The sequence below is a fragment of the Henckelia pumila genome, chromosome 4 (genome assembly GCF_033568475.1).
Source record: "Henckelia pumila isolate YLH828 chromosome 4, ASM3356847v2, whole genome shotgun sequence".
In the NCBI taxonomy this organism is placed as follows: domain Eukaryota; kingdom Viridiplantae; phylum Streptophyta; class Magnoliopsida; order Lamiales; family Gesneriaceae; genus Henckelia; species Henckelia pumila.
Genome location: NC_133123.1, coordinates 160999326 through 161012458, shown reverse-complemented (window position 1 = coordinate 161012458; position 13133 = coordinate 160999326). Strand labels below are relative to the sequence as shown.

General features: G+C 35.4%; 1 protein-coding gene across 6 annotated transcripts; it reads right to left on the bottom strand.

The window, feature by feature from the left end:
- Positions 1-6415: 6415 nt before the first annotated feature.
- LOC140865865 (uncharacterized) lies at positions 6416-8087 on the bottom strand. Of its 6 annotated transcripts, none has more exons than XM_073270691.1 (5): positions 7808-8026; positions 7584-7727; positions 7352-7510; positions 7198-7230; positions 6416-6818 (listed from the first exon to the last, which is right to left on the bottom strand). In XM_073270691.1, the coding sequence occupies exons 1-5, from the start codon at positions 7853-7855 to the stop codon at positions 6816-6818; spliced, it is 387 nt and encodes a 128-aa protein (XP_073126792.1). In that variant the 5' UTR covers positions 7856-8026; the 3' UTR covers positions 6416-6815. The 6 variants fall into 6 exon arrangements, with proteins under 6 accessions (XP_073126792.1, XP_073126795.1, XP_073126793.1 ...); XM_073270692.1 differs by lacking the exon at positions 6416-6818 and adding an exon at positions 8036-8087 and having other exon boundaries at positions 6992-7230; positions 7808-7829; XM_073270695.1 differs by lacking the exon at positions 6416-6818 and adding an exon at positions 8036-8073 and having other exon boundaries at positions 6992-7230; positions 7584-7709; positions 7808-7829.
- Positions 8088-13133: the final 5046 nt, after the last annotated feature.

Genomic DNA, 13133 nt, shown 5'->3' with positions numbered 1-13133 from the left:
CGGTGCATTCTTCTGGGTCAACTGAGTAATCGGTTTTGCAATGGAAGAGAAGCCCTCTATAAATCGGCGATAATACCCCGCTAAACCCATGAAGCTTCGGATTTCTGGTACTGATGTCGGTCTCGGCCAATTCATAACTACCTCGATCTTATTGGGGTCCACAGATATTCTATCTTCTGATACAATGTGGCCTAGAAAAACAACTCGGTCCAACCAGAACTCGCACTTCGATAGCTTAGCATACAACTGTTCGGCTCGCAAAGTCTATAACACAATCCTCAAATGCTCGGCATGGTCAGAACGGTTCTTCGAATAGATCAGAATGTTGTCAATGAAGATGATGACGAACTCATCTAGATACCGCTGAAAGATACGATTCATCAGATCCATAAAAACTGCTGGAGCATTGGTCAAACCAAACGGCATGACTATGAACTCGAAATGCCCATATCTTGTTCTGAAAGTTGTCTTAGGCACATCCTCATCGCAAACTCTCAGCTGATGATACCTTGATCGCAAATCTATCTTCGAATACACTGAAGAACCTTGCAGTTGATCAAAAAGGTCATCAATTCTCGGTAGAGAATACTTGTTCTTGATCGTCGCTTGATTCAACTGGCGGTAGTCGATGCAAAGTTGCATAGAACCGTCTTTCTTCCTCACGAAAAGCACTGGAGCACCCCAAAGCGATACGCTAGGTCGGATTTATCCCTTGGCAATCAAATCTTCTAACTGCCCCTTCAATTCCTTCAATTCTAATGGAGCCATCCGGTAAGGCGCTTTGAAAATAGGCTGAGTACCTGATGCTAGCTCAATGCTAAATTCGATGTCTCGAATAGGCGGAAAACCAGGTATCTCGTCTGGAAAAACATCAGGAAACTTGCTAACCACAGGTATCTCAGTCAACTCAGGGCTAGACCTCTGAACATCCATTGCATAAATCAAGAATCCTTCTGCTCCTCTCTGTAGCAAACGAGACATGGATAACACAGAGATCAAAGGAATTCTAGATCGAGAACCCTTACCGAAAAACTTCCAATCGTCTGCCATATCCGGTCTGAATCGAACCACTTTCTGAAAGCAATCTACTGTCGCCCTATACTTGGTCAGAGCATCAATCCCGACAATACAGTCAAAATCAGATAATCCAAGTACAATGCAGTCAATCTCAATCGAATTCCCCTCGGATTCTAATACACAGTTACGGACCAATCTCACCGAAACAGTTTCCCCACCCAACGGTGAAGTAATCGAAACAACATCAGATAAAGGCTCAGCAATTAAATCATGCATCACGACAAATCTCTCAGAAATAAAACAGTGAGAAGCACCCGTATCAATCAACACATACGCAGGATAACCAAAGATCGAACAGTTACCTGCTATCACGTCATTCGGGGCTGCATTAGCTTGATCCTCTGTTAAGGCAAACACCCTCGTCTGCTGTCGAGGAGGTTGGTTCTGATTCTGATTACCTCCCTGACGAGTCTGCTGCTGGGGCTGAAAGGAATGAACTGCAGAAGCTGATCTCTCGGACTGAGCTGGTGGTCGAGAAGAACTGCCGCTCTGAGCTCTATCGGATCCTCGCTGAGGATAGACTCTAGCAAAGTGACCCGGCTGATGGCAGATGTTGCAACTACCAAACACGCCTCGACACTGATCACTTGGGTGACGGCCTCTACATTTGCTGCACGAAGCTCCAGAAAATCCAGAATTCTGTCCAGAGCTGAACTGTCTAGATCCACTGAAACTCGATGAATTGTTCCCAGACTTCTTGAATTGCTTCCCCTTCGGCCTATATTGATCTCGCCTGTTTCTGCCACTGTTGCCTCCCTCAACCCTCTGAAACTGACTCGACTGCTGAGAAGGTTGGTATTGATACTGAGACTGTTGAGGCTGAAACTGAACAGGCTTGTTCTGAAAAGATCTCTGCTGCTGCTGAGGAGCTATCTGATTTCCTCGTTGCATCAAAATCCCATCTTCGGCTCCTTTTGCCTGATCCATGACATCTGCGAAGTTGTTGGGTCTCCCGGTATTGACCAAGGTGAAAATCTTCGGGTTCAAGCCATTGATGAAATGGTCGGCCTTGGCTTCTTCGTTGTCTGCGACGTGAGGTGCGAACCTCAAGAGACTGTCGAACTTGCTCATATAATCCTCAATGCTCAAGTTCTCTTGCTTCAAATTTGCAAATTCGGCACCCTTTTCCTTTTGGTACGCGACAGGAAAGAAACACTTGAAGAACTCAGTCTTAAACAAACTCCAAGTGATAGCGGTGCCTCGATTCTCATTCTTTCTTCTGGTTGTGGTCCACCAATTCTTAGCAACGCCCTGCAACTGATGACTGACTAGCCTGATTATGCGGTCATCGGTATAGTCGAGGGAATCGAAGAGTTCATCAATGTCATCTAGCCGACTTTCACAATCAACGGAGTTCTCAGTATCCGTCAAATTAGGCGGTCGAAAAGATTGAAATCTCTTCAATAGAGTCTCCATCGGGGTCGCGGTTGCATCAAAATGATCCACTCCAGTACTACCCTGATCATTCTGAGGAGTTATCACTGGCGGCGGATTCTCAATAGAAGGAGGAGTCAAAGGTGGTTGATTCCTTCTCAAAGATCGTCGAGGTGCCATCTGATATCAAGGGTTAGGACACAATATCTCAATCATAATCTCAATCTCATAACCTCGGTGTCCAAAACTCTGCTCTGAGTACTCATGAATCTCAATGATATACGAGAACAGATAATAGCAAAAGGACAAATATATATATCACGTAATTCATGCTTTATAAATTAAATCACAACTCATGTAATTTAATTAATTCAAGAATCAATAAAGCATGCTCGCACGTATTTAAAAATAATCAATTAAATAAATCAATCACATGCGAGAATTCAATTCATGTGGACTCGATCTACCCCGCTCACTCTAGTTCAACTCCAAGAATCTTATCGCTTTGATACCACTTAATGTGAGACCCCGTTTCTAATCCTCTAAACTCGAATAATTAATCATAATCGAACACGATAAGCCGCGAAAACGAATCAAATTTTTTTTTTATAAAAGAGCCTCGCGCCCGCGCAAGGTCATCACCTCACGCGCGCGCAGGCTACGCGAGCAGAGGCTCGCGGAAACGCTCACGCCCTCGCGGGCCAAAATTCCCGAGCCTCCTGGAAAGCTTGCGCGCGCGCGGGGTTATGCCTCGCCCGCGCGCAGGCCAAACGGGCAGAAAGCTGGAGGAACCTGGAAATTCAATCCAAACACAAATCAAATCAATTCCAAGCTCCAACATACATACAACACAATAATTAGAACATACAACAAGTTCTAAGTCCTGCCCAGAAAACAATAACAAGTCGAGTTCTAAAGTAGAGTTCAAACGACTCAACAAAACTAATACAATTTCAATAGACTCGACCCTACTACGCGGAGTCTCACTACTATCATTTCTCACCCCGAGCTAACCCAGACGACTTGGTTCAACTCCTGATCCTCTTGTTGCCAAGTACACATACAAACAAAGACAACAGCCGGATAAACCGGTTAGAAATATAATTTCTAAGTAAAAGAGACAGGCATACAAATCAAATAAGCATCTCATATCGAAATGCAACAAACATCAATAATTCCAAAGAGAAAGGATGTATACATGACTTCAAAACTCGGGACTATCAAATCAGATAATCGAAATATCAGTCGATACTCGGTTGGGATCCCGGGGCCAAGTCTTCACGACAACTCACCGACACACCCATTTGAGGTGGATGTCGCTCAACTCAACCCCTAGACTTCAGAGCAACTATAAGAAGTATTCTGGCACTTGAAAAATCTCGCAATCCAAGACCACTTCAATATAGCTCCCTAAATCGTCTAAAATCAAAACGAATCGAATAATCGGCTCAATATAAATGCAAGTGTAAATGAAATATCAATCAAATTCACACAAGAAAATAAACATGCAGTATGTGATTTTCGGGGCTCGAGAATCAATCGAACTCGAGAATTCAACCCCATTCGAATCAATATCATCTTTTACCTTTCGAGTCCGTCGAGGATTCAAATCTGAAAATAACAACAAACTCAAATAAATAATCAATCGAATCACAACAATTCAAAACAAAGAAACTCAATCCATATACCGTCTTCAACTCTCGATTCGATTCAACTTCCAAGTTCGATCCAAACCCGAAACTCCAATCCAAATCTGAAAATGAAGAATATACGGATTCGGTGTCAATCCAACAACTCAAACAAACCCGGAAATGAACCGAACAACAAACGATAATCCAAAACTCGATTTCGACGGCATAACGGCTATAACCGGTCAAACCAAAAATCTCCAATAACAACAAACAATCCCAAACCATCCATATCAACTTCTCAATCAACAAAACAATCCAAAATCAACCAAATTTCAACAAAATCCAACAACCCCATTTTCGAAAATAGGCTCCAAAATTCATATAAAATCCAAACTTCGTTCTATTTTCAAACCGATTTCGAATACACGATCTAAGCTAGCTCAAGAACAATATGCTCCAAGATTATCGAATTCTGACAACCCAACAACATTTTTAAAGTTCGAGGATCGTAGCAAAACTTACGTCAAAACGAAGCCTTCGTTGCGGTGATCGTGAATCTCAACTCGGAATGAAATTCTAACGGTCGGATCGAGCGAATCATGTGGAAGAAAAGCTTGGAGAAACGCCTTCCATGGCTTCTCGCTCAGTACGTACGAATGGAGGAGGTAAGGGGAGAGGGAATGATGAAGTGATGGGTTGATTAAGGCAACTTGCATGGGATAATATATAAAATCCAATTTTGCATTTCAGTCTTTTATTTTTTCAAAGTTTGCAAAATGACCCCCCTGCGAATATCAACACGATCCTCAATTACTAAAAACTCTGATTATCTCGATTAAACTCAATTATAATAAAATCGGGGCATTACACACCATCAGCGGGCTAACGATGGATGCAGCTATAGCTTTGGCTTCCTAAAATTATTTGGGAGTATGCAATATCTTAGTTAAGGCTTTTAAAGCTTTAATAATGATGCATGTGTATTTGCATTGTAGAGCGGATGATAGGCTTGAAACTTGGTGTGAGGCTGCTAGGACTGCCTTTAGTGAGGTACGTAAGTACTGACCGAGATAAGCGGCATGATATATATGCTAATATATTGCATTTGTGTGTGCTATATATTCCGTATTTTATCGCTTTAGCACATGCATGATTTTATATGAGACTGCATCCAGTCCGATGTGAGTCATGACAGTTTCCATCGGTGATGAGTTACTCCTTATGGATTCGTGTTTGGGGAGGCTCAGCCCCCGGTTTTGCTATCACTAGGAGCGACCACGGCGGTGAAATAAACGCTATAGTTGATAGGTGAATATACGAGTACCCCACGGAGTCGCTCTCTTAACACGGTGTTGTGTATTTACGGCGTCCTGAGCAGACTGTTTTACCCGAGATTTTAAAGTCATTTGCATGCTCATATTTGTTTATATATCATTGTTTCCGTTTTGAGCGTAGTCGCTCACGTCCAGTGTTTTTTTTATGTCTGGATACCCCATTCGACGAGATAGGGATATGTGCAGGTAGTGCGCCCAGTAGATTGGAAAAGCCAGCAACCAGTGAAGACAACAGACTTAGCGGTAGGTTTTATTGTCTTGAGGATTATTATTTCGATTGAGTTGTATATTGAATTTATTTAACTGGTTGTATTCTGTCGGTCAGCATTTATTTAAATTTTTCGCAAAGTATTTTCAATTGCATGTTTAATTATGTTTTAAACTCAGATTAGATGGTGGATTCGGGTTAAATCGCTGCAGTTTTTCGAACTTTTTGTAATGTCACTCCCTTAAAAAAAAATATGTATTATTAATATTAATGTATAAAATAATAAAAACATTAAATTCCCTTGCATATCAGGTGACAAATTAACATGTGACTTTTTTCTTTACGATTTTGTATTTCACGGTGCAGCAATGACTTCTTTATACTGCGTTTGGTGCATCGAATTTGAAGCAGATTTGCAAATAATACTTTAGTGTTCTACAAAATAAAATTGGTATTTGATAAAATTTCAATAAAAATCCTTATAAAAATTGATCGCATTTCAAGAAATTTCATTTAAAAGCCTAACATTTTTTTGTATACAAAATATCACTTTTCTTAAATTTATACTATTAAATTTCAATATATACTTTAATTTTTTTCCAAATACCAAAATGAAATTTGAGTTCCATTAATTTAAAATTCAAATCTAATTCCATTTTTTTTTAGGAATTCATACATACTGATAGTATTTACAAACTAATGCACCTGCTCGATATCAAAATAAATTCCTCAAGATTTCTAAACGTGATACTGGTGACAGGTTTTTCTCAAGATTTCTAATTGTGATAATGTGCCATTGTTATGTGGTTCTTTTACATATCTTGGTGTCGGGAGTAAATAAAGCCCAAAATTAAAAAAATATGAAACCAAGCAAGCATCATATTTGTGCAAAGTGGATGGATCATAACATAACTGCCAACACATAAGAAACTTATAGTGACATCTATCATAACATAACTGCCCAACACATAAGGAACCTAAAAGTCATAACATCAAAATGAGACGACGCATGTGAATTTTTGTTAAGAAAAAGATGACAAGTGTTTTCTAATAGCTCTTCCAAACAATACCTTAATAAGGTCAAACTTAACATTAATAGCATATCATCAAACATGAATGGCAGATGAATTTGCACAAACTTCCACTATGGAACATCAAAATCTGCCTTGTAGCCATCTCCAAAACAGTTTTTTACTGCATTCACATGCGTTAAGAAATAAAGATCCATTGAGAAAAATTATTCTCAAACATGAAGCACTCTCAAAAAAAAAATTTCCATCTCGGAGAAAACAGGGAGTTCAACAAATCGATATACGTGGACTTTGCGAAAATAACAAAGGATGAATGGAATACATGATAGAAAGAGATGCTTAATGAACCATCTATAACCTTGTGTTATTGAAGTAAGGGATCACTAAAGTACATACTAACTAACATAAGTACATAACAAGCAGCATCCTCCTGCTGAACTCCAATAATCACATAAGACGGTAGCCCATTTTATTTACAACTAAGACAATTTCGAAGCACACACAATTAGGGAGTAAACTTAAAAACAGAAAATTATTCATACCGTGCGCGGAGGCGGGGGACCATCATCGTCCTTCTAAAAAATAAGAACAGAGACCACTTGGTGATCCATGAGACATTAAGAATCTAGTCCGAATTCGGGACAACGATCATAAATAATAATAATAAAAATAAAAATTAGTAGAAGAAATCGGTACCTTGACCTCACAAAACAACACCATATCTTTAAGGCGAACAACAGCCCGAAAAAGTGTTCGTCCCTCGCTTCCATCTTCCTTTGCGCTAAAAGTCATACATTGATATCCAGATCCGTGAACATTGATCTTGTAAATCTTCTTTACCTTGAACCTCTTTGACTGGTTAAACCAGGGGAAAAAAATTATGAACATTAAATAATAAGAGCAGTCAGATATATATAACTTGTCTAACATTGGACTTGTTGTAAACTTTCAAGGCTCGTTTGGCCTGAGGTTTGAAACTAGGCAACAAGGAAGTCCCAATCGTTCTCATTCCTCCACCGCGGAGAGGTTGACCTGGTTCGACTGGTTTCGGATCCTGACATTTATCACACATCTGTAAACAAGTTTAAGATCCGATTCACCAGTCCAATGTTAATCTATAATGACACAATAAGTAAGGAACATATCACATACCTCACGGTACCGAGCATGAGAACTGCAGAAAAAAAAAATCCAACACATCAAAGAAAAAGCTAACAAACCAAATCCTAAACCAATGCTTTAAGACAAAACGAATCACACACAATAAAGAAATCCTTTCTAAATTCAAAAACTTCAGTTAGCGTATGCCCAAATCGGTGAATTCCAAACAAAATAAGAAGCAAAAAAATCAATTAAGTAAACGAATAAGGGAGAAGTTACTAGTTCATTTTCCTTGTGCGGGAGAAAGGAAAGAGGTGGCGGCGTTCTCGAGAAAAAAGTTTTAGGTTTTCAACATTTAATACAATTGAAAGGCGGGCCGGGCCTGTTCCATTAATGGATACTGGAAACAATGCTTTTTGGTCCAAGTGTAGGGTCCGAGTCCAAAAGTCTTAAGGGATCTTTGAGTATAAAAAATTTATAGCCCAAATAAGAAAAAGGGCCCAACCCAGCGCATTAACTTAACTGATCATAACCCTAAACTCATTGTATATTTGTATCGTATATGTATGATTCAAAAGTTAGGATTAAAATGAATTTTAATCGATTGCATGTTACTTATGTTTCAAAGTCTAGTTTTATATATATTCTGAAATTTAGAAATATAACTTTGCCACACTACCATTTTTAAAAAATAACCTTCATATGCTAAATTACAAAAATATCATTTAATAAATAAATTTTTAAAAATATTTTACTCACAAACTTAACAATTAAATCAACATATCAATAATTAACGTTTAACTTGGGAGATTTCTCAATAGCAGTATCGGTCTCCACCATCTCCAAAAATGAAAACGCGACGGTTGTATTTTATGAGTGTTTCAGAGTATAAGAAAGTTTTTCAATAATCATCATTTTTTCTCAATTGATCTGCATGAGTTATTTATAGCTTTGGATTCCGATGGTCATAAGATTCGAATCCCATGATCATCTAAATAAGATATTTGGTTGTATTCCGCTAACTGTTGCATATTTTGGATTTTATGTTCCACTGTTAATTTCTGATTATGGTTTGTTTAAGTTAAATTAATCAATTTTTGATTAGTAGTTGATCTGAGTTGCGTCACTACAAAATGGCAAGACGCGGCCGAACTTTTTCTAATATATATAACTTTTGAAGATTTACAGCTTTTATGTTGAACATTTTTTCATATTTTGAACCGATTAATACCATATTTGAATTTAGTGATATGATAATCGGTGGATTTTGAATGCTAAAAAAGGTTCTTTCGGCCTTGTTTCTGACCGATGGTCAACATGTACATGATCGTTGTAACTAGATAAACATCTTTTACACTATATCTGAGTTAAAAAAAAGATCAAATAGCATAAAAAATAGGACTAAAATATCTAACCTCAGTACCTGATACTGAATTTTTTTTTCTTTCAAAAGCATGTTTCTTGCTGGGTTTTTGATTTTTTTGAATAACTTTTGGTGATTGATTTCAAACGTTTAGACTAGGTTGTGAGCGAGTTTGATATTTATTTGTCGGTTTTTAAATCACTCTTGTTATTTTTCCTTCATTTTTTTTTCATTTTTTTCTCATTTTCTCCCCTTTTTTCTCTCTTTTTTTATTTTTATTTTTTGTGAATAATGTGTGATGAATTTTGTGGTTATTTATAGTTGGGAGAACCAAATATTAAATATTATGTCAAGTGGTCAAATAATTATTTTTAATTTTTTTATTAAAATTTAATTAATTAGATAATTAATAATCATATAATATATCATATTATTTAAATAATTAATTTTATTTAAACATATGATCATTATAATATTTTTTATTATATATATATATATTTTAAACATATTGCATATTTAGACATGGAGTGAGATCTTTCAATTACATTTATTTATATTACTATAAACTGGTGTTATAAGTAGAATAAGGTGTTTATTCCAAAAAAAAAAAAAAAAAAAAAAGGTAGAATAAGCTGTCAATTTTTTAAAAAAAAAATTGTGGTAATTGTTTAACTATGTAATTAAACAAATGCTTCTTTAAAAAAATATATATATAATTAGACAAACGTCAAATTCCTCAAAAATCCCCAAATACAAACTTAATTCTTCCATCAATCCCCATGTCAGATCAAATATGTTAGGGCTCCCTGACAAAAAGATTCATGTGGTCTCAGTCCCCAAACCCATTAAATGTACCCAAATGCCCTTGCTATAATATGTAAATTTAAAAATGACCCAATTGTAGTTTAATTTTCCTTTCTTCCTCGCATTTCGTTCTCAACAATATATTAGGGGAAAAAAACCATCAAAAAATAGAGTCCAAGTCTCGGAAACAAAAAACCTACCAAAATTTTGGTGTAAAGGCTAGGAAATCTTTCAATGATAAAGTCCAAGAAATTTTCATGGACGTAAGTTCTTCGCTGATTTGTAAAGGAGAAAAGAATGATGGATCTAGGTGTCGTTGCTAAAGAGAAATACCCAAATCGAAGTATATACATGTGTCGGCCAATTCACCAAATTCTTGTCGCTTTCATCTTTTTTTTTCTGTGTCACCTTCACTGATAGCGAAGGTATTACGATAATTTTTACGACAGTTGTGGATCAAAGCATTGGGAAGCACCTGGTTGTATCACTAATTTTCATATCTTATTTGATTATTAAAGAAAGATTAACATAAATAATACTTCCTCTCCCTATTGTAACGTTTTTAATTGGTTCCATTCTATTTGGAATATATAAATAATTAATTTACTGATCTCTTATTTTTATTGATGATGATGATCACAATATGTTTGATCTTTTGTCAGCTACTAGTATAAACATTTGATTGATTGTTGAATAGGTCTTGGAGAAGGCAATGTTTGTTCAAGTATCATGGCATCGTGAAAATTTCCATTGTGCATATTATATTTATTGGAAAAAAATAAAATTCAGGGATCATTTTGAGCATGTATTAGTGATGTTTTTAGAGCATTTGTACATTTTACTTCATGGAAGTAATATCGTGTATGTTAAGAGTAATGTGTGCGGGCGATGGTAAGATTACGGCTCCTAATTTCGGAAATTTTTTCATAAATTGTAATTTAAGCAATAACATTTGTTTCTATAAATTATTGAATGTTTAAAATACGTATATGTATGTAGCATAAAGGATGAATTGTAGATATAAGGTAAAAACATGTTAAAATAAGATATATCTTAGGGACAATAAAGTACATGTGTAACAAATATGAGTTCAGCAATTTTTTTGCTCAAGCCACGCGGACATGGTATGTATGTGGATCACATGTGAGTTTTAAGAAATTTTATTCCCAATCTACGCAGACGTGGATCAGCGTGTATGTTTTTTAGCACGCTGAAATCAAGTACGGATCCAAGTAAATAAGGTACAATAGTATTAAAATAAGGTATGTAACGAGGTCAATATAGCACATATTTCTCCAATTTGAGTATTTACACAAACAAAGTACACTAATGTCAATTGATAATTAAATAATAAAATAGTTAAACAAGGTACATATATAATTAAACAAGGTACATCCAAGTAAAAAAATATATTATAATGAGGAGTAGACTCACTCACACGATCTATACTAATTCTAATTGAGAAATTGAGAAATAAATCAATTACTTGAAATCACGTGCAAATTTAAGTATATTATATACAAACATGTTAAAATAAGGTATATGTTTGGGACAATAAAGTACACGCGTAACAAATACGAGTTCCGCGAACTTTTTGCTCAACCCGCGTGGACGTGGTATTACGTGGGTCACATGTGAGTTTTAAGAATTTTTCTTTCCAACCCACGCGGACGTGGATGTGCGTGTATGTTTTCTAGAACGCTGAAATCAAGTACGGATCCAAGTAAATAAGGTATAATAGTATTAAAATAAGGTATAGAACGAGGTCAATATAGCACATATTTCTCCAATTTGAGTATTTACACAAACAAAGTACACTAATGTCAATTGATAAGTAAATAATAAAATAGTTAAACAAGGTACATATGTAATTAAATAAGGTACATCCAAGTAAAAAATATATTATAATAGGAAGTAGTCACTCACACGTTGATTTATATTAGCAAACATGTGATCAACTTTCTTAAAAGTACGTAGTTCATGAATGTCTATGGAATGTTTGCATGATATGACATCAAATAGAGATCATCAATATCACAATCATTAGGGGTGCATGATAATATATGTTTAAGATACTAAAACCGTGGAATAGTTACTCAAACAAGTTTGATTTATATCATTTGACAAGTACAATTTAATATTTAATTACTAACTTAAAGAAGGTACATATTTAAGTAAACAAAGTACAATAATTTTCAAATAAGGTACATAAAGAGGTTAATATGGCACATATTTATCACATTTTAGTATTTATACAAAAAAAACTATACTAATGTCATCTAACAAGTAGATAATGAAATAGTTAAATAAGGTACACATATAAGTAAACCAGATACATTCAAATAAAAATAGAGCATAGATAGGAGTCAACAGGGCACATTATTATTTGAGTATTCGGTGGGAAGATTGTGGTCCTTGCCGAACATGAATGTGATTGAGTACAAAAAAAACCATTGAAGATAGTTATTTTAAATATTGAATTACTAGTGAGATGTTTGCACTGACACATAGATTCAAGTTAGCAAACATGTGATCAACTTCTTTGTAAGTAATTCATGAATGTCCATGAAATATTTACATAAGATGACTTTAAATAGAGATCACCAATATTCCAACTATTATTGGGTGCATGTTAATATATGTTTGAGATACTAAAACCATGAAATAATTACTCAAACAATTTTGACTTATAACAATTGACAAGTATAATGTAAGATTTAATTACTTACTCTAAGAAAGTACATATTTAAGTAAATAAGGTACAATAATTTTAAAATAAAGTACATAAAGAGGTTAATATGACACATATTTATCACATTTCAGTATTTATACAAAAAACTTATATTAATTTATTTGACAAACATATAATCCAATAGCTAAATAAGTTACATATGCAGGTAAATCAAGTACATCCAAATAAAAATAGGGCATATATAGAAGTTAACAGAGTACATTGTTATCAAATTTGAGTATTCGATTGAAAGATCGTGGTCCCTACCGAACTTGAATATGATTGAGTACAAAAAAAACTATTGGAGATATTTATTGTTGACTTATCAAACACATATCAACATGCACCACTCATGGCTGGAATATTGTTGATTTCTATTTAAAGTGGTCACCCGATGTGCTGTTTTCTAAGTTTTATGCATTAATTAGTTAAATATTTCAAAAGAAGAAAACGTTTTCAAAAGATTATATGTCTGTTTC